This window comes from Rutidosis leptorrhynchoides, chromosome 10 (assembly GCF_046630445.1).
Source record: "Rutidosis leptorrhynchoides isolate AG116_Rl617_1_P2 chromosome 10, CSIRO_AGI_Rlap_v1, whole genome shotgun sequence".
Classification (NCBI taxonomy): domain Eukaryota; kingdom Viridiplantae; phylum Streptophyta; class Magnoliopsida; order Asterales; family Asteraceae; genus Rutidosis; species Rutidosis leptorrhynchoides.
The window spans coordinates 7,472,091-7,493,631 of NC_092342.1; the positions used below are offsets into that span (position 1 = coordinate 7,472,091).

Genomic DNA, 21,541 nt, shown 5'->3' on the forward strand with positions numbered 1-21,541 from the left:
ATTTTTTTTCACATTTCTTTCACTAAACCCCACAATCACACACTCCATTTCAAACTAAATATACCCACAAATATACCTATAAAATATAAAATGTACAGATAATTAAACACAAGGTACAGATAAAAAAATAGTGGGTCTCCTTTTTTCCTTCACAGCCTCGTTGCAGGAGTGGCTGAAATTCCATTTAACAACTTGCTCACCATCATCGTTAGTGGGTGGCGGGCTTTCACGATTGGGGTAACATACCATTGCATGTGGCCTAAGTGACCCCGTCACTTGCCTTGCTGGACACAAAGAGACGCCATTTTTGGCTGTAACGGATGTCACTTTGGTGTCACTTTGCGGCGTCGGGGAGAAAGACACGGGGTAAGTGACACCCGTTTCTTTTTTTTTCTTTTTTATTAATTTAAAAATATTATATTTATCCTCTTTTAATACTTAACCCAATTATATTTTGACACATCATCATAATACTTCTAATTAACACCAAAAAGAAACACCACCAGTACTCCACCCAAAATACGTCATAGTCATCCAAAAAGTGCAAAAAGTCAAGTGACACTACAAGTAACACCACTCACCGTTACAAATAGTTTAATACAATATTATATTTGGTGGCGTTTTCTGTTTTGATGATGTGGTTTATTTTCGGTGCGGCTCGTGAGATTCAGGGATGCTTTTCAAGTATTTCTTTGTCAGTCTCAACTCCGATGGTCATTTCATGCTTTGGTCAAGTTCTCCTCTTCGTGTTTGATTTATGTTAGTTTTTCACGGTTTCGTGATGACGACTTTTGGTTTGATTGATGTAGTTCGGGTGAAATGGATTTGGTTAGGTATGTTGTGGTTGATGTATTTGAATGCACTTGGTTTTTTCGTTGTTTACGGGTCATCGAAAACGATTCAACACCGTATAGTAAGGTTTTAGGGAAGTTTCAATTGAACGTGCTCGTGTTTGTGTACAATATGTTGTATTTGTGCAAAGTAATAGATTATTACTTTATGTGATTTCATTTGGTTGGTCAAATAGATTGTAGGATCAATTCATCAGACGCGCGTGTCTGTTTCAATATGTAACATTTGTAGGTCTTTTTTATGTACTTTTATTTAATTCTTGCGTTTTCGCAAAAAAAGAAAGTAATATTAAACTTTTAAATTTAATATTGTTAATAGGAATTGGCTAACGATAGCCCTAAGGGCTATCAGTAAGACGCTATAATGCATTGTACACAGCAATTACTTGTCACTTTCAAAATGACAGTTATCAAACTGTACAACATATTAAAGCGTGTTAACGACAACCTTTAGGGCTATTGTTAGCAAAATCCTTGTTAATAATAGTAATAGTAAACTAATAGTATAAAATATTTGAATTCAACAATTTAAATTTTAGCAATTAGTTTGTAATAAACTCAATTATCGTTTATTTAAAAGCAAATGGGAGTTGATCCGTACACCACCTTGTTTTTGCCATACACCACCAAAACAATTATTTAGGCAGTTTTACCCTTCCTTTGAGAAGTTAAGGGGAGTTGGTGGTGAATAAAAGGAAGGGTAAAAATGTCCAAAAAATTTATTTAGTGGTGTATGGTAAAATATGGGTGGTGTACGGATCACCTCCCCAAACGAATACACGCACCTTTTTAGCACAATTTTTTTATTAAAAATAAAATTAAAATTGATGGGGCCCATGAGTTTTTATATGGTCCAAAGTTTGACTGAGACGTCACTTCAATCGAGGCCCCTCTTCGTTGAATATGAAGATACTACTTGTTCCCTGACTTTAAATTACTACATTACCCTTTTTGTTTGTTTTTATTTTTCCATTTCGAAGGGATAATGTATTGAAGTTCACAATCAAAACTCAAAAGACAAGGAACAAAATGAAAACGTAGTATATTGTCCAAAAAAGAAAAAGTAGCATATTTTCACTTATAAATTCACTCATAATGTATTAGTTAGTAGAGGAGTAGACATACATGCTAATCATTACAAAGAGTGAATTCATAAAAATTATGAGTGAAATATCAACTTTTAAAACGAAAACAACCCACTATCACGAACTATTTTTACATCATTATAAAAAAATGACAACTTATAAAATAGTTGAGATTTAATGTGGCGGTTTGCTAATTTTTTTTTTTTTTTTTTTTTCCCTTTTTACATCATTTACTACCTCGTCTCATTATAAGTGTCCACTTAATTTTTGCACACAGTTTTAGAAAATCCCACTAACTTCATTCTCCACCAATCAGAAATCTTCTCTCTTCAGAATAACCTCTTCTCATTGGTTAATATACAAAGTGGACATTTGATATGGGACGTCCCAAAATAGAAAGGTGGACATTTGAAGTGGGACGGAGGGAGTAATTTAGTAAATTTTCTAACAACAATTTCTAGAACAGATATTAGTGTGCTTAAATGTATTGTATACGGTGATTAAGTTTGACATGTGATGTGGCGGTTACTGAAATTTACAGTACATTTAAGCACATCGACGACCATCCTAAAAGTTGTCGTTTGAAAAATCATATATGAAAAATCCTAGTTTAATATATGATTTTTCTATCGACGCTTTTAAAACTAAATTAACACACTTAAAATATTGAACATCACGCAAACAGTCACTCTAAAACAATAATTAATCGTTATGTACGAAGTACACTTTTAAGTGTGTTAACAATAGTCATAATAGTCGTCAATTGGAAAATCCTTTAATCCTTTAATCTTATTGAAGGAAAAAAAAATTTGCAACACATGAGAGCCGAACATTTGACATCTCTTATGGAAAGTTAGGTCACCACCAATGCACCAACACATTGACGTTAAACTAACCAATTAATTTGCGTACAATTGTTGTTATCTCGTTAATAAGCACATACTGTAAATTTCATTCGGTAGTATAAGTACATCATCCACCACATAATATCTCTCGAATATGTAGACTTGCCTAATACGGAGTAAGAAATAAGGAAAGCAAAGGGAGTGGTATAGCTCTTAATAGAGTTCAGAACAATCAACCTATATGTTATTCATGTGAAAAGATGGTAATTTGAATTTTATGTTATATGTTTTTCTATAACATTGACCATATTACATAATATTTCATGATCCTTTATATTCATTTTGTATTTCCAATTTTATATTACATAATACTTCATGATCCTTTATATTCATATTGTATTTCGAATTTCATATCTGGAGTAAGGGTATATAATCGCATAGTACCAGAACTGCTCTTTTGTAAACTTGAAATTGATGACGATGAATCATTCAACATTCAGTGCGTTTGTTTCTGACCCCTGAATGACATATGATGCTGAATGGTCCAACATTCATTGCTGAAGTGTTGAGAGTTAAAACAATCTGTTAACCATTAAGTGTCAAAAGTTTCTGTCATATCCTCCGCAAAGCATATCAACAACAATTAACAATCAAGTATATTAAATTGTTATTCATATAACACGTTAATATGCTATTTTTACCTAATTAATATCGTCCATTTAAAATAATTATCAAATAGCTTATTTTTATTCAGAAGCAGGTTTACTAAGAGACTTTAAATCATTCAGATTATGAACCATTCAATGTTAAATCATTCTATTTTATTAAACGCAACCTTATATGTTAAATTTAAATGTACTGTTATTTAATTTATTTAATTTAATTGTACTTTATTTTGATATCTAAATCTAAAAGTTTTTAAATAATAATAATACTAATACTAATATTAATACTAATATAATAATAATAATAATAATAATAATACATGAATTTCAGAGACAAATATGTAATGTTAGATTTTATAAACAGACTTTCTTTGTTTGAAGTACATGGGCAAAACAGTAAATTAAGTGAGTACATCCATTTAGTATGTTGTATACAAAGTGATAACAATAATGACATCTTTCCTTTGATTGGTTTGACTACCCAAACTCTTTCTATCTCCTCTCTCTCACACATACACATTTATTTATTTATTTACACATTAATAATAAAAAAAGAAAAAACTTAAAAACAAATAGACATCTGCTTTGTAATGCACAGTACTACTAGTCTTTAATCTTTTTCCCCAAACTTTTTTTCTCTTCCAAATTCTCTTTCACCCAACCCTCCTTTCAATTCTTTTATTTCTATTTCTATTTCTATTTCTATTTCTACTCTTATCTAAATCTAAAAATAAGTACTATTTCTAGGGTTTGTTCTTCACAACTTTTCTACAATTTTGCAAAAAAAAATTCTGTGGGTTTTGTTAGTTTTTGCGTTATATGAACAAAAAGATTGAAAACTTGGAATATTAACAGCAAAAGGATCAATCTTTAAAAAGGTTAGTTCATATTCTTGGGTATCTTTTAGATCTTGATTTATGAACTTGTATAAGCAAATTCTGTAACTTTTTTTAGTGGTTGTATTTTGTTGTCATTCTAGTTAAAATGGATATCTTGAATCTGGGAATATGATAAAGTTCAAAACTTTTTTTCTTGTAGATTGTAGTTATGTACCAATTTCAGTTTTTGAGAGTTCTTACCTATTTAATTTTTGATTATAAAGTATTTTTGCAATATATGTATATATTTTTTCAAGCCCAGGATAAATTTATTCTAGTTTAATATAGTGATTGTTATAAAGCTTTCAATCTAATCTAAACATTTTTTAAAAAACAGCTAAATGAAATGAAAAAAACAAACAGAAAAACAAAAACCTATGTGATTTTTTTCTTCTATAAATTTGTTTATTTAATTGGTTATGCAAGTCTCAAGTTCTTATTTTGATGTATCATTCATTTCATAAGGGCATTATTGGGTTTTACAATAAAAGTTGGGTCTTTTTTTGAACTTTACCAATTCATGAAAACAATCACCATTTCAGTACCTAGGGTTCTTGAAATTTCATAATTGAAAGTTTGTAACTTGATTAAAAAATTTCAGCTTAGATTATTGGGTCTTCAATTTCATACAACATTGTTAAAGATTCATTTGTATTTTAATTGATTTTTGACTTCTTGATTACCAAAACTCATGTATTTCAAATTTACACGCAAATTTTATTTTCTTAAATTTAGAGTAGTAGTAGTTTATTTTAAGTCTACATCAACGCATACAGTTAAATTTTGATGTTAAACAACTCATTTGACTCGAAAAAATGCTGACTTTTCAATCTTCAAAATATGGCATTTAAATAGATTCATTGATACTGGATATATAAAGATAGCAGTCAGCTTTTGACTGTTGAAATCAAAATCTTTCTGCTATGTTATTTATAATCGGCATCGATTCGGGATCTAATCTGTAACCAAACAGTTTCCATTTAAACTGCCTTTTGATACAATTTGGTTCTAATTTATGATTTTGTAGGAATATATCTTGAAATTTCGAAGGAAATGGGGTGCTTAACGGTACTAAAAGGCAAGAAGAAAAAGTCAAACCCAAGCATTCATGTAAAACGAGTCAACCCACAGGACCCAACACCAACCACATTACCCGAGCCACTAACTCAAGCGCGGGCCCTACAGTCAGCACCACCAAGCTTTCGAACCAGGGTCAAACCGGTTCAACCGAGTCACAAAGCAATATCAGGGCGTCTCCGTACTCTATCAGCACCTTCAACGTTAGATGCATCCGATCAAGATGCACTATCTTCAGCCGAATACGAAGAACAACACGAAGAATCCAAAACTCGCATTGGTGGCGGCCTGCCACCAGTCCCACAGCCGCTGCCGCTTCCTGCACCAACTACAGCCAACTTGAAAACCATGGGAAGCTTTAAAGTTGGTAGCGGTAGTGGACCGCTGTTGCCACTTAATTCTTCTGGCCCTCTGCCATTGCCGCCAGCTGCAACACATCTGCCGCCAGCGGGAAGTCTTAAAAACTTTTCGTTTGAAGATATTGCCGCCGCGTGTCTTAACTTTTCGCCAGAGAGATGCGTTTCCGAAGGTCTTTCGTCTGTTATGTACAGAGCTTCTTTTGGAGAAGATAATTCTATTGCTAAGAATCTTCAGGCCACCATTACTAGTCTTCGTGCTTCATCCCAGGTAGAATTATTTATGTGTTGTTTGTTTTTCAGTTATTATGTCTTGTGTCTGTCTGCGCTGTCTGCCCACCCACAAACGTGTTTACAAACTGTTTGTTTATATGAAGACATAAGATAAAATAATATCTTATTCTCTGTATGTATGTTGTATGTTTGCAGACATGATCAAGTTATTTTGCAGATATGAGTAGAAAGTTCCTTAACTTATAATATGAGTTGAAAGTTCCCTTATTTATGATTTACATATCTAATTTGTTTGTTATTTTCATAGTAACCAGAACATTTATCACACTGCTTTCATAGATTCTCATTACTTTTGATTAACGTTTTGTTTAGGGTTTGAAGGAATTTACAAGTGAAGTGAACACATTAGCATCATTGCAGCATCCGTATCTTTGTAAGTTGATTGGATTTCATGCTCGTGAAGGATCCGATAAGAGAATGTTGGTTTATGAAAGATTGTTCCATGGAAGTTTAGACCGGCTTTTGTATGGGAGAACTGATGGCCCGCCTATTGATTGGAATGCTCGAATGAAAGTTTCACTTTGTGCGGCTCAAGGGCTTACGTTTTTGCATGAAGAAGGCCCGTTTCAGGTAGTCAAAATTTTGACTTTTTTCGTAGTTCTAAATCTTGAAAGTTGGTAAAGTAGCGTTCGCTAAATGCCATCCTTTTTTCGTTTACAGGCAATGTTTCATGAATTCTCTACTGCAAATATACAAATCAACAAAGATTTTAGTGCAAAGCTTTCGGGATATGGTTGTATTAGCCACATACCTGAAACCGACATCCCAAATAGTTCACCTGTAAGTTTTCTTCCTTTCAAAAAGTTGACCGGGTTGGGTATAACCTGACACTCTATGTATCTAGTCTTGTAGGACTCGGAATTACTCGGCCAGTACTCGGTTGAGTATTTGGAAAAGTACTCGGTCAAAGTTGGTCAAACACTGGATTACTATGAAAATCGGTCAAAACTCAGCCAAAATGCGGGATTACTCGGAAAATTGGTCAAAGTCAAACTTGGTCAATATCCAAACATCCGAGTACTCCCCGAGTTTTCGAGTACTACTTAAGAAGTCCCGACCGAGTACTCCCTGAGTAGCGATTTTTGCAACCTTTTCAAATTTGTCACACTTTATAAACATGCTAATGATACATATTTGATAAAAACTTATTTTCTTCTCGTTTCACCTGTTAACCCATTGATCGACCAGTTGTTCAGTTCGTATATGGATTGATATACTTGTTTATTCACCATCGGCTATATATTTTCAGGCGAGTGCAAATCTTTCAGTAGAGACACTCGAGAGAGGGCTTTTAACCCCAAAGAGCAACGTATGGAGTTTCGGTATCGTGCTTCTTGAATTGCTTACGGGTAGGAAGAATCTTGACGGTCGTCATCCAAAAGAAGAGAGAAACTTAATCAAATGGAGTCGACCTTATTTGGCTGACGATAGTAGGTTGTCGCTAATTATGGACCCACAACTAAAAGGTCGGTTTCCAACAAAGGCCGCAAGAACAATCGCGGACATAGCTCAAAGATGTCTTCAAAACGACCCATCAGAAAGACCGACAATGAGAACCATCGTTGAACATCTAAAAATCATACAAGAAATGAAATTTTCGTGTCGGTTTCCTCTTCAAGAACCTACAGGTAACCGAAAGTACATGGCCAAATCGTTAAGCTTGAACGGGATCATTTACCCTGCACCAAGGTCGAGTTACTCACCGCCACCACCACGGCTACCAGTGTTGCCGCCATCTCTGCCGCCACGAAACTGTGCGTCCACCCTCTCGATGGACGGAATCGTGGACCGTCAAGAAAGCCGAAGGTCGTCATCTTCAGCTCGACGGTCTGGTGTAGAAGGTTTTTGAATGTTAATATAAAGATTTTTTTTGATCATTTTTTTTTTTGTTGCTTTTGTTTGCTTCTGATCTGATGAAGTGATGTTACTATAGGAGTTGAATTGCTAGTTTTGGTTGTTTAGGTATTTTCTGTTTTGTAGATATATGTGTTTTGGTTGGTTTTGGACATATGATGCCAATAGTATCTTTATATATTAGAATCAGTTTTCATGTATAATTAAGGGTTTGTTTTATGTTCATATGATCACAATTAGTTGATCAATTTGGTCCGTTTGGTTTGGTGTCTAAGAGCACGAGGTGTTTGTAGTCCATTTCGGTGTCAATTTTCAGTGTCCAAAATGGACCTTGAGATTGACTGACTATGATATGAGTGAGGGTGTCCACAGTGTCCATTTTTTTTTTAAAATGTTTTTTTAATATTAATTATTGTTTAATAATTAAATTAACTATATTAATTTAATTAAATTAACTATATTAATTTAATTAAAAAACAAACATAAAATACACAATAATTAAGTTAAATTAAATTAAAAGAAAAAAAGGCCCTACAATTATATTACCCACTTACAAATAATAAAACAGCAAAAGAAAAAAAATCAAAAGAAAAGAAAAAAGGGAAATTAAGCATTAGAAAAACAAAAAAAAAAGAAAAAAAGAAAAAAAAAAAGAAAAGGGAAAGGGACGGACAGTGAGATCAGCGTGGGTGGCTCGACATTGAGATTCGACGGCGGCCGCGACGGTGGACCGGTGTCGGGCGACGCCAGTCTTCGGCGTCGATTTGCAATCGACGGTGAGGGAGAACCCCGGAAACCTAGTGCTCTAAGAATTCTTAGTATGAGTAATGGCCGATGCGAAAATGATAATCAACATACGTTGCAAAAATAGATTTTAAAGGTTGTCGTTAACGTGCATTAAATAGTTGTACATAGCAGTTACTTATCAATTTAGTTAGTGGTGACGGTTACATGAATGTATAATTTGTTAAAACAAGGGTTGTCGTTAACACAATCCCTGCTAAGATATATAATGTGACAATACCACTGCAACATGTAACTTAAAATTGCTCGAACACGTCTAAAGATTAACTACACAAAATGTTGCAAAAATATATTACTTTTCATCCCAAACTATAAAAACCTTTTAAAATATCGTTGTAGATGTCACACTCAAATCGGAAGTGTAAAAAAATTTACTAACTGTTGCTATTATGGTCTGGTCCTTGGAGCTCATCCTCATGAACCACGGGTGTACAACCCGAGCTAGCTTGTGGCAACACTTGTGAACCAGAGCTAGCTTGTGGCTCAGATACCAGACTCGTCAGACCATTTTGTTTCATATATGTCTCCAAAGGCTGATTTGCAGCTTGGAGAAGACTCATCATGCTTACATGGGGTGTACCTACTGCATTATTGTCTTGTACACGAATAGGATGGATGTTCAAGTCTAATCTTGATTCTTTAAATTCCATCTCGTTTTTGGGACCCAATCTGAGCTGATTTTTTTCTGCAATTTCTGCTTCACGTTCTGATTGGCGTTGTTGTTTGCGTAACATTAATGTTTTGAATCGGCGTTTGACAGTCATGCAAACGTTGCAGGTGCAATTGGGCTTGTGCTTGCCTTTGCCGCTAGGTGGTTGGCTGCAGACTATGCAGGAGCACCCTGGCCGGTGTCTTGGGTGTTTAGTGGTGGCTGCAACGGATGGGTCGGTTTGATTGGGTCCCATAGCACCCTGGTCTTGGTCTGGCCCAATTCCCACTGAATTCTTCCAATTGTGAAACTCTAACCAGGCATCAAAATAGATGAAGTTTAAAATTATGGGTAAACTAAATGTTGATTTTTGTTCGAATTTTCTTAGACGACCCGTTACGGGGCTTTAGATTCACTTTTGCTTGTGAGGTGGTGAAATTTGACGCCCCTAACGCATATTACGGGGCGTCAAATTTGACAATTTTGGGGCGTCAGTCTATTAACTTTATTTCATGACGGGGACGTGATAAATTTGACATGCAATCAAATTTTTACACCTCATTTCCACTTTCTTTATTTATTTATTTTCACTCACCTTCCAATCATATTTTAACAAATCACCCAAAATCTAAAACCTTTTCACTCAAATTGGACAACCAAATTTGACATTCACCAAAAAACAACTTCAAAAATTTGACACTGCCATGTCACAGTCAAAATCTTCTCTCTCCTCAAAACACAAAATGTGACTCCACGTCAGAGTCACTATAACGGGCGGTTTTGTGATGCCAATATTGAGGATTAGTTTAGATATTCGAGAAACAACGAAAGATTCATACCTTTAGCCATCCCAAGAAGGTGATCAAGTTCTCTAGGGTTTAGTTCATCTGGTGCAACACAAGCAGCCCTAAGAATACGATTTATTAGTGGCTAAATGTAAACTACATTAATTATTATTACCTAACAAGAGTCGTTATATTACTCGAACCCAGGATATAATTTCTATACCTGCTCTGATCCCATATATTTTCTTGACATGTCCATTTGGGCGGGAGAATAAAATCAGCAGGTAGCCTCCGCCATTTTGAACAATTATCACATTGAACCCACTGTTCTTGCTCCCTAAACAGTTAAGTCATTACTTGATTAAAATTTACATATATAACAAAAAAAAAAAAAGGTTCCTTTTTTATGACATAAATTAAATCTTTTTTCTTTTTTTTGAAAGGAAAATACTTACAAACTCACCACAAGTGTTATGTACATTACATCGAATTATATATGAAGTAATAACAAATCCTTACCCAGATAATTGGACAGTGAATATACTCCCCTTCCCAAAAACAGGAGGTTCCTACAAAATAAAAGGTGTAAAAATTAACAAACTTGTACATATAATACAAAAAAACAAAAATGACTTACTTCATATTCTTCGAATTCATGATCCTCAATGGTGACTGTACTTGGCTGCATTGTATCAGGTGGCATCAACATATCTTGTAATTCTTCCCATGTATATTTCAGGTCCAACGCCTCTTCACTTTCAATAAGCAACCTTTTACTTTTCAAACCAATATTTCGACTTCTTTTTTTTGTCTGGTTGGAATGAAGATTCTCATTTGCATGCCAGCTGGCATCTCCAATAGTCAAGTTGATATTTTTCGATAATGAGTTTAGATGCGAATCTGTGTTCCTCTTTAATGACTGAAGAACGTTAGAGTGATCACACATATTTGAAATATTTCCCATAGTATTTACACCAGTATGCATTGCAGGTATACGAGAACCCTGTTTAGATACGCATTAACATTGCATTTAAAAAAAAAAAATATGCTTAAAACAAGTAAAATACATGTGGTGTTTGTTTTTCAGTCTGCAAATCTTGTTATGTCTTATGTTTGCAAGCCCGCACACGTTTATACTGCAAACAGTTTGTTTTTCCGGAGACATAAGATAAAATAGTGTCTTAAGCGTATAGACCTTTAGGCCACATCTTCTATACAGACATGGTTCGCCGATCTTCAGACAAAAACATCTTAAAAAATAGACAGCATAATAGTGTTTTACCTGTAGAGCAGTAGTAACTACGGCTTTGCGGGAGCCCATAAGAAGCTTTCCTTCCGGTTCCATACGACTGAATGTCACTGAAAAGGTAAACTAGACGTTAACTGAAAACCGACAGGGCTATCGTGGTTATAAAGGAGAGTGTTTGGGGAATAAAATTAATACCAGTATCTCCGGCTTTTAACTGCATAGATTGTATGCATGGAGTGACACCTTCTAGAACATACATTCGGCTGTTGTTATTTGGCCAAAATCTGAACTGAAACAGCCATTCTTTGCCATTCACATCTTGAATTCTTAATGGGATCCCCTCGGGTTGAGATATTGGCGGAAAATATGCCTGAATTACGGTTGAACATTAATTATAAAGATAAGATTAGATACTACAGTTTAAAAGGCTAATGATGTACACTTACTTCGGCACATGCTTTTGGGAGAACCAAACGACCTATTCGACCCGCATCGCTGGCGCTCAGAACCTTCTCAAAAAGTGGAACAACTGTGGCATTTGAGCTTGAAAAAGCATGATTAAGGAAATTATCAAAATTCGAGGTATAGAGCATGTTGCAGAAAGGGCAAAATAACATGTCATCGTTTCAATACACGTCCAAGAGTTCAGGTCAGGTTGGCACCACCCGCCAACTTTTTTTTGTCTAATATTATTAAATTCTACTAATAAGTAGAGTATAAAACGAAATTGGAGTTGGCAAGCGCTTGGGGTTACTTCTAACAACGTCCAAGTTCGCAAAAATCGCTACTTGGAGAGTACTCGGTTGGGACTTTTTTAAGTACTCGGCATCATGGGGATTACTCGGATGTTGACCAAGTTTGACTTTGACCGATTTTGATCAAGTATTGACCGGTTTTCCGAGTAATCCCGAGTTTTGACCGAGTTTGACCAAGTTTGACCGACTTCTCGCCGAGTACTCACCGAGTTACAAAGACCAAGTACTCGTTGAGTAATTCCGAGTTCTGCAACACTGACAACGTCAACCGATTTGACACATTAAGTATTGAAATTCAACCGAAATTGATACACTTATAAAATCTATCATGAAAATATTTAACAAATGGAATAATCATTCAATGGAGGATACTCTCCAGATATCTGCTGCAACTCTTGTTCAGTAATTCTGGGCCAATAACGAGGAAGCAACTGATTTTTAATACGTCCCTCAACGGGCGGGCGAGCAACCCGTATCTGATTCACATTAGCATTCGGGTCAAATGCTTGGGGGAGAATGGGCTTGGGCATTTTGGGTAGAATATGGCGAGACCAAGGCCCAGCCGTACATGGAAGAAAACTGGGCTTTTCTAAAGATGAGGAAGGCACCAAACCCATCGTTAAGTCGGTTTCAACAAGTGCTCCATATATACATTTACCCTGTGTACTTTCTCTATATTCACAAGTTCCATTGAAAGTTGAAATCGATGTCGGGTTGGCTTGAATTTCTCCTTTCGAAGGCACAAATTCTTCATGTTTCATTTGAGATGTAGATGTATCATCATTATTATCACACGGCGATTTCAACATTCTTATATACGAGGATCGAATTTCTCCAACACTATTTTCAATAGAAATGCCACATTCGTCAGCCTTATCCTCACTTATACTCTGCACGAAATACACCAAACTTAAGTATAACTTAATGTGTAAATTACAAAAGTAAATGCATTGTTGTAAAAGTCGATCGAGTCGGTCGACGCGTCGGTTTGGGGATTAGTCTGTTCCGTTTCGCCCAAAAAATCCTAAAAAGTCGGTCTACGGTAAAAAGCCAGGTCAAAGTCAGGCCGAGTCGGGCAAAGTTGGTCAAAGTCAAAGTTGGCTGAAGTTAGGTCAAAGCCGATTCGTCCCTGTATCGTCCGACTAGTCTATCCAAGGTCCCGACCGACTCGCCCCTGACTCGTAACTTTTACAACCTTTACTAATTGTAGATGTGACTTGATCTTACATGATCACGGATTGAATTATCTACACAAGTAACACATTTTACACCACCACTCTCAAGAAGTTCAATAAAAGCACTAGAAGCAATGCATCCACAATGTAGTCTCTGCATTAAAATAATACTCCGTAATTCGACTACCCAAAATTCAGCATACCAAAAACACATACAGCAATTCATGGATGTAATTAAAACAGTTCGGTACAGTCTTACCTTGCCACATAAAGTACACTCCCTCCAACCAGTGTCTTCAAGGTGGAACAATTCACAAAATGCTACTTGTTCATAAGCAGTACTGTAACAGTACAAAAAATAAGTGTTACTAAATTTATTCACAATTTCCAACAAATATATCAAACATTTATTGTTTTAATAGGAGTTAATAGTGTATAAAATATCAAGTAATAACTATTTACATAATGTAACAACCGACTTGCATAGTTGCATTCATATCAATACTTTATTAAATTAAATTAAAACTACAATGTAACAGTGTTACAGGTAAAAGAAGATAGTTTAGGTAAAACAAAGTAGAGGAATTTAAAGAGATCTATGATTATAATAATTACCCGCAATTAAAACAAAGTTTTGCGAAATCTCCAGATCGCAAGTTCCAACCTTTTTTATAAGATTCATCACCACCAGCTATCAAATCACCTTTGCATAACTCATTCATACAAATTCTAGACTCCATCCGCAAACCATTGAAACCTTAATCTCCAATTAGTTCAAATAAATCAATTCTTTTAACATAATCAATCAAATTAAACTAATTCACAGAGGTAATTAACCAATTTACAAACTAAAACACTCCAATTTAATATATTAATAAGCTAACTTGATCAGCTAATTGTACTTAATATCAAAAACAAGATTATCCAAAACCTCATAAACCCTAATCCCAATTAGCTAAAAAACCAAGTTTTAACAAAATTAATCAAATTTAACTAATACCCAGAAGTAATTCAGTAATTAAGAAACTAAAACACTCCAATTCATAGACATAAACTACTTTTATTAACTAACTGTGTTGAGCATAAATACAAGATTGCATATTTAGAGTTAAAGAAGCTTACTTTAATATTTGACTCTGTAAAAGACAAAGTTTAAGGAAAAGAATTGGTGTGGGTTTTTAAGTTTGGTTTGACGGTTAAGGAGATTGTGGTCCGCCGGAAATGGAAGTTGCCGGACGGCGGTTTTGTTGGGTTGGAAGTTTTTCTCTATGGAAAATATAGAAAAAGGAACTTGCTTTTTGATTTGATTTGCTTTGCTTAAAAGAATAAACAAATTAAAAGTGAAAGAGAGAAAACAAGAGTTGCATGCACGACGCTTTACGTCACAGCAAAACCAAACAAACAAACCATGTAATGGAATGTATCCATTGTGTGCGCCTCTACCTACCCACTCAAAAATTTATTTGGTGGATTTTACAAATATATCGTTTAGAATTTATTTTACATATTCATTTTGTATTTGTATAGATACACCAACCAACATTTTTATATTTTTATATAATATATACTTTAAAACATTATAATAAACATGTTTGTAAGATAAGAGAAGCGGAACACCATATCATTTTGGAGTAGAATTGGTGGAAGTTTGTAACTTTGTATTGTTATAATCTCCTGCATTATCGTATTGAAAAGATTTGACATTTATGCTAAATTGAGTTTGAACAAATTAATGGAAATTAATAAAAACATTCAAGACTTGTGATTTGTGAGAGAGGAAATGTCCAAAGAAAATCGTTCTTATTTCATGAATCCTCTTTTACTTATACAAATACTCGTACAACTCCCTCTCACATACAGATTGTTCACTGACCCCCTTTAATCCATTATTCTACATGGATGATCTAACTCGTGCCTCCACAACTGAGCCCAACTCTCCCTGCACTCATTCACCTACTATACCAAATTCTCCTACCATGTCCAGCCTGCTATTCTTGGACCTTCCTCTCCAGAGGCGGAACATATATAAGACAAAAGGAGGTATCCGCCCCGGCTCGATTTACGGAAGAAAAAAAATTACATTAAAAAAAAATTAACGACAAAAATAAGGTTTTTTTTTTTGTGGTTACCCCCTTCGATTAGTTTCGCCCCATTTCGGGTCGGGGTCAAGTTCCGCCACTGTTCCTCTCCCTCACCCGATTCGGCCTCTGAGCCCACTGGATTGCCGAATACACAAAATAATTCACCTAGCCCAGTTACTATACCTACTGTACAACCATATCGCACCATGACCACCTGGAATGTCTGAAGCTTTTAAACCTCGTGTCCCATTTAATCTTTCTGTTTCGACTTCTATATCTCCATTATCATCTAATCCTAAACAAGCCTTGGTCGACCCTAATTGGCAACGTGCTATGACCGATGAATACATGGTACTTGTTGATAATAAAACATAGTTACTAGCAGTGGCGGAACTTGAACGAATATCTTGCAGGGCCGAAAAATTATTTAATGTGTAAACCTTACTACTTATAAGTTATACATGGTATTGTACAATAAATGAAATTTAATCAACAATCTTTTTTGAATTTACTATAGTTTATGCCACGTAGTTAATTAATAAAAAGGTTCAAATTTTTAAGAAGACCTTAACTTGAATAATGATAAAAAAAAAAAGCATTTTTTTATTATTATTATTATTTCAAAGTGGATGATGGTGATTGGCTAATAAATGAAAGTATATGTGTAAGTAGTAAAAAGTGAACAAGAGAGAGAAAACCCCTCATCCTCCTCATCTATATTCTTCATATCTGTTTTTTCTTCATAACATCATCCCACATAATATTTAACCCAAAAATTAAAAAAAAAATTAACACTACTAGCCCGAAATTCAGGGGGGCGATTGCCCCTCCCCGTCTCCACTAAGATCCGCCCCTGATTACTAGTACATCTCCAACCACATATGCATGTAATTCGATCAATGTGGATTTTTACGCATAAAACAAGGTCGTATTTTAGAACACTATAAAGAGAGATTGGTTGGTGATGGATGCGTACAATAAGTCGGTGTTCATTGTGATGAAACTTTTTAGTCCGTCGGTTAAACCGGCTACCATTCGCACGGTACTAAGCATTGCGGTTTCTAAATCATGGCCTATACACCAACTTTATGTGAAAAACGTTTTTCTTCATGGTACTCTTAATGAAACCGTTTATATGTATCAACCAATGGGATTTTAGGACACACAACATCTGGATCATGTATGTCTCTTAAAGAAATCTCTATATGGATTAAAGCAACTCCATGAGCTTGGTACCAAAGATTTGCCGAATTTGTCTCCACCATTGGCTTTGTCCATAGTAAATGTGACCACTTTATTTCTGTTGATAACAAAGGTAATGCATTGCATATTTGCTTTTTACGCAGACGATATTATATTAACTACATCTACTTCTTCTTTACGAAAATCACTCAAGAGGTTGTTGGCTAAAGAATTTGCTATGAAGAATTTAGGTCCACTCGGTTCATTTCTTGGAATTTCGGTCACAAGTAACTCCAACAACTTGTTTCTCGATCAACAAGCCTACGCACGAGACATCATTGAGCTTGCGGATGTCGTACATTGAAATCCAATTTGTACCCCGCTGACACGAATGGTAAACAAAGTGATACGATTTCCAAACCTTATTCTAATCCTACATGTTATCGTAGTTTGGCAGGTGCCTTACAATACCTCACTTTTACGCGACCAGACATATCTTATGTAGTGCAACAAGTTTGCCTTCACATGCATGCCCCTCATGATGCGCACATGCTTGCCTTGAAGTGTATAATTCGCTAGCTTAAAGGCACTTCATCTCTTGGTATACACATTTCTATGTGTGCGTCACACTCTCTTATCTCATATACCGATGCAGATTGGGTTGATTATCTCGATGCCCGACAATTCACTTACGGGTACTGTGTTTACTTGGGTGACAACTTGATATCTTGATCATCCAAACGATAATCCACTGTTCTAGATCGAGTGTCGAGGCAGAATACAAGGGCGTTGCCAATGTCGTAGCCGAAACTTGCTGGTTACGAAATTTGTTACTCGAGCTTCATAATCTTATAAAGCAACTTTAGTTTATTGTGACAATGTAAGTGCTATTTACTTATCTGGTAATCCAGTTCAACATCAATGAACTAAACACATAGAGTTAGACATTCATTTTGTTCAGAAAAAAGTGGCACGGGGACAGCTATGCGTCTTACATGTTCCAACACGTTTTCAAATTGCCGATATCTTTACCAAGCAACTCCAGCGCGTCTTATTTGAAGAATTCAGACACAATCTTACATTTGAGATTCCAAAGCTTCGATTGAGGAGGAATATAAGTCAACTCAATCTTAACAACCTAATCATCTATCAGCATTTTTTCAAAATTCGGAGAATTAGTTTCGCAGTTTGGGGTGTTTTTCAGAAACTTCACATTTGAAGTAAGTAAGTCTAGGAGATGGACATTATATGTATATATATAACCGTTGGCGTAGAATTGCTGCGAAATTCGAAATACTGATTGCTAATTCCCGGTAGTTGGTATGGCAATTATTGTTACAAGATGTGGATGAGTACATGATGGGGTTTCAATGAGTATAAGGATTTTTCGGAAGGTCAAGGATCAATGAAGTTGTTGGTAAATTTACTGCTAATGTGGTGGGACATGAAAGGTTCCCCGGTAACAAGAATGTATATGTCAAGATTATAATAAGGCTAATCTGTAAAGTCGAAGTTGGCTGTTGGAAGTATAGTAAAACTGGATACTTTGAAAAAGGATTGCAAGATTATTTTCTGTAAAAACAACGCTAAAGGATCTTGCACAGTTTTGAAGTCAAAGTATAGCTTTAAAAGATATAGAGATCTAAGAATGATGTCACTGGTTCAGAGTTATGACTTGAATTCTGATCCGTCAATATCAGAATATGTAATTGAATTTGTATGAAATGATTGTGTATTGCAGTTAAGGTAGTGAGTATAGTTAATGATTGTTTTTTTTTTTTTTTTTGAATTAAAGTTGAAGAATGTGCAGTGTAACATATTAATTGTGAATTATATATTTCCCGAGTATTACCTACCCGTTAAAGATTTCACAAGTAATATTTTGTACAAAAGAATTTTTCATTACAATCTTTATGAAAATATCTGTATGTATATTTTCTTCAGATGTAATTCAGATTAAATGATTTAAAATTATATTAAGCTCATTTGATTTTTGGCTTGAATTAGAAATGAATAATCTCTAAAACATTAGAGATTACATAATCTTCGTGGAGTATTTCACTAATGAAATCAATACTTCATTAATTATTCTTATTGATATTCCTCGGTGAAGGATGTTGGTGTTCGTGGAATTTTTGTGAACCTTACAAGGCACATATGATGTTTTCTGGAAAGTTTCGAGTACATCAAAAATGAAAATGTAAAATCAATTATGTAATTGAATAATACACTTGGTTTATTATGAAATGGAATTCATTAATTTGAAACAGAGATTGTAGTTAACAATGGTTAAGTTGTTAAGGAAGGATGTACATCATTGCATATTAGTAATATGAACTAACCGAGTAGTACCTACCAGTTAAGATTCACACGTAATAGCTTAGTACGAAAAGATTTATTTTGATTTCAAAATTCATATATATTAAATATACATAAAATTTCTTCAGGGGAAATGAGTTAATACTTCATCGGTTATTGTTGCTGGTATTTCTTGGTAACTACAGTGCGTATGACGTTGATGCTCGTGGAACAGATTGTGAAGTTGAGGTTTGCGATGCGGATGTTGTTGGTGGTGGTAATGGTACTGTTGGTGTTGTTGTCGGTGGTACTGTTGATGTCGGTGATGCTGCTGGTGCTTGTAACCTTTGCACCATATTCTCCAAAGCCACTACCCGAGCGCGAAGCTCGTTGACTTCTTCTACTACACCGGGATGATTGGCGGTTCGGACGAGCGGATGAATAAGATCCAGAATTTGAGATAGTATATTATCGTGACGAGATACTCTAGAAATGAGAGAGAAAATGGTGTCTCGAACAGGTTCGCCGGTAAGTGCTTCAGGTTCTTCGCCAAGAGGGCAATGTGGTGGATGGAAGGGATCGCCTTCTTCTTGTCTCCAATAATTAAGTAAGCTACGAACCCATCCCCAATTCATCCAGAATAGATGATGGCTAATTGGTTGATCCATTCCGGTTACACTGTCTTTGGAATTCAGGTGAATATCCATATCGGAATAGCTGTCAGAGTTTAAGGAATTTGAACTAGATACGGGATCCATCTTGTATAATTAGGGAGATGATTTTTTTTTTTTTTTTTTGATATGAATTAGATTATAGAATTTAGTTTGGTATTCTTCAATACATAATTTACATATGTATATATAATACCAAATTCCATAAATCACGGAGAAATTTTAGGAAGATGTCAGGAAAAGTTTACAGTAACAGATACGCTAAGATATGAATTTTTGTCTATACACTATTTATGCAATAAATGCAGGAAAATGTGTCTAGACTTAAGAATGATAAACAGGCAATTTTCGACAAAAAAAAATGATAAGCAAAACTTTTGACATGCAGCTACGGTCGAAGTCCAGACTTACGAATGCATCCTAACAATTATCAGTTAGACACACTAATGCAAGACCTGGTTCACTAGGACCAACACTCTGATACCAACTGTGACGATCGCTCCAAATCCATATGGACAAACACGTCATTCATTGATTTCATTGCGAGGTATTTGACCTCTATATGATACGTTTTATAAACATTGCATTCTTTTGAAAAGGCAAACCATATATGAATATTTAAATCAAAGGTTTTCGACATCTGATGATTTCTACATATAGACAATCACCGTAAATAATAGTTTACAACAGTACTTCTGTTGGCAATGCAGTCAAAATAAGATACATGGTGATGATTTGGTGAATGCAACGTTTTCTTGAAAAATATGCCATGTAAGACTCCATGCACATAGCTTGTCTATCATATAAGCAAACAGCGGAAGACTTCTAGGAAACCTGAGAATAAACATGCTAACAAGTGTCAACACAAAAGTTGGTGAGTTCATAGTTTTAGTGTTTCGTATAATCTGTATATAAAAGTGGATCACAAGATTTCAGTTGTTTCATCCAGAAACGTTTATCAAAATATTCTACAAGATTGAGCACCCTGGTAACTAAACTTAACGAATATATAATGTATACCCTTTGTATAATCATCTTAATAATACACGCAAACCAACGTGTACGCTTCTCAAATAGCATACGTCTGTTAAAAGGCTAGTGCTCTAGCTCGGACAGGGATATCAAGCCCTATGGATCCATATACTACTACTCGCGCCCACCAGTTCTTATAACTGGTAGTTACTAGTTACCAAAGCTAAGGGATTTTCGGTTCAAACTCAGTGTAGAATTTAGTATGTACTTGTATCCATTGTGTTTAAAATAAAGTGCATGTATTCTCAGCCCAAAAATATAAAGGGTAAAAGGCAAATGAAACTCACCTTAGCAGCATATAAAGTCGTTCACCAAAATGTGACTGAAACTCGGATTACCAAATAACCGTAGATCTCAACCTAGAGAACAAATGTTGGTCGATAAATGTCTATCAAGCTAGGTCTGGTCATAGTGTATCACAATCCTAATGCTCGAGATCGACATACAAAAGTTATCCAAAGTCGTTTCAAAAAGTCAATTTTGACAATAGTTTAACAAAACGAGACATACCTTATAAGGAGTCATTTACTCGGTTGGTAATATTCAAAAATCCATTTTATCAATCTCGTAAACAAGTTGTTTAAATCTTAATTGCAGATTCAAAAGCAATTTCAATTAACGTCAATCATAATTCAGTTGATCATATCTCTTAATCCGTTCATCGAAACTATTCGATATCTAAATGAAAAGTCATTGATTTTTCGCCAGCTTTCCAAAAACAAGCATATCATATACCTTTTACCAGTAACATATGTATTTAATTCATGATTCATCATAAACTGTTTAACAACGAAATTTAGCATACAAGCATGTATAAATATATATACTCGAGCACTAGACATGGATACACAATTAATATATAAAAGATAAAATATGAGTGCTTACGTATCAATATTGAGATTCAATATTGTAGGAAAGTACATAGACGCAACGGAGATGATAAACACTAGGCTTG

General features: G+C 35.0%; 2 protein-coding genes across 2 annotated transcripts; one reads left to right on the top strand and one right to left on the bottom strand.

Moving 5' to 3' along the window:
- Positions 1 to 4,172: 4,172 nt before the first annotated feature.
- On the top strand, positions 4,173 to 8,130 carry LOC139871986 (probable serine/threonine-protein kinase PBL18). The gene is made up of 5 exons (XM_071859757.1): positions 4,173 to 4,324; positions 5,352 to 6,028; positions 6,364 to 6,621; positions 6,712 to 6,831; positions 7,301 to 8,130. Exons 2-5 carry the CDS (start codon positions 5,378 to 5,380, stop codon positions 7,898 to 7,900), a joined length of 1,629 nt encoding a protein of 542 aa, XP_071715858.1. The 5' UTR covers positions 4,173 to 4,324; positions 5,352 to 5,377; the 3' UTR covers positions 7,901 to 8,130.
- Positions 8,131 to 9,000: 870 nt separating this feature from the next.
- LOC139873646 (B3 domain-containing transcription repressor VAL2-like) lies at positions 9,001 to 14,697 on the bottom strand. Its single transcript, XM_071861585.1, has 13 exons — positions 14,444 to 14,697; positions 13,938 to 14,079; positions 13,582 to 13,663; positions 13,375 to 13,476; positions 12,520 to 13,037; positions 11,839 to 11,935; positions 11,588 to 11,762; positions 11,426 to 11,502; positions 10,781 to 11,146; positions 10,663 to 10,712; positions 10,367 to 10,480; positions 10,198 to 10,265; positions 9,001 to 9,670 (listed from the first exon to the last, which is right to left on the bottom strand). Exons 2-13 carry the CDS (start codon positions 14,060 to 14,062, stop codon positions 9,084 to 9,086), a joined length of 2,361 nt encoding a protein of 786 aa, XP_071717686.1. The 5' UTR covers positions 14,063 to 14,079; positions 14,444 to 14,697; the 3' UTR covers positions 9,001 to 9,083.
- Positions 14,698 to 21,541: the final 6,844 nt, after the last annotated feature.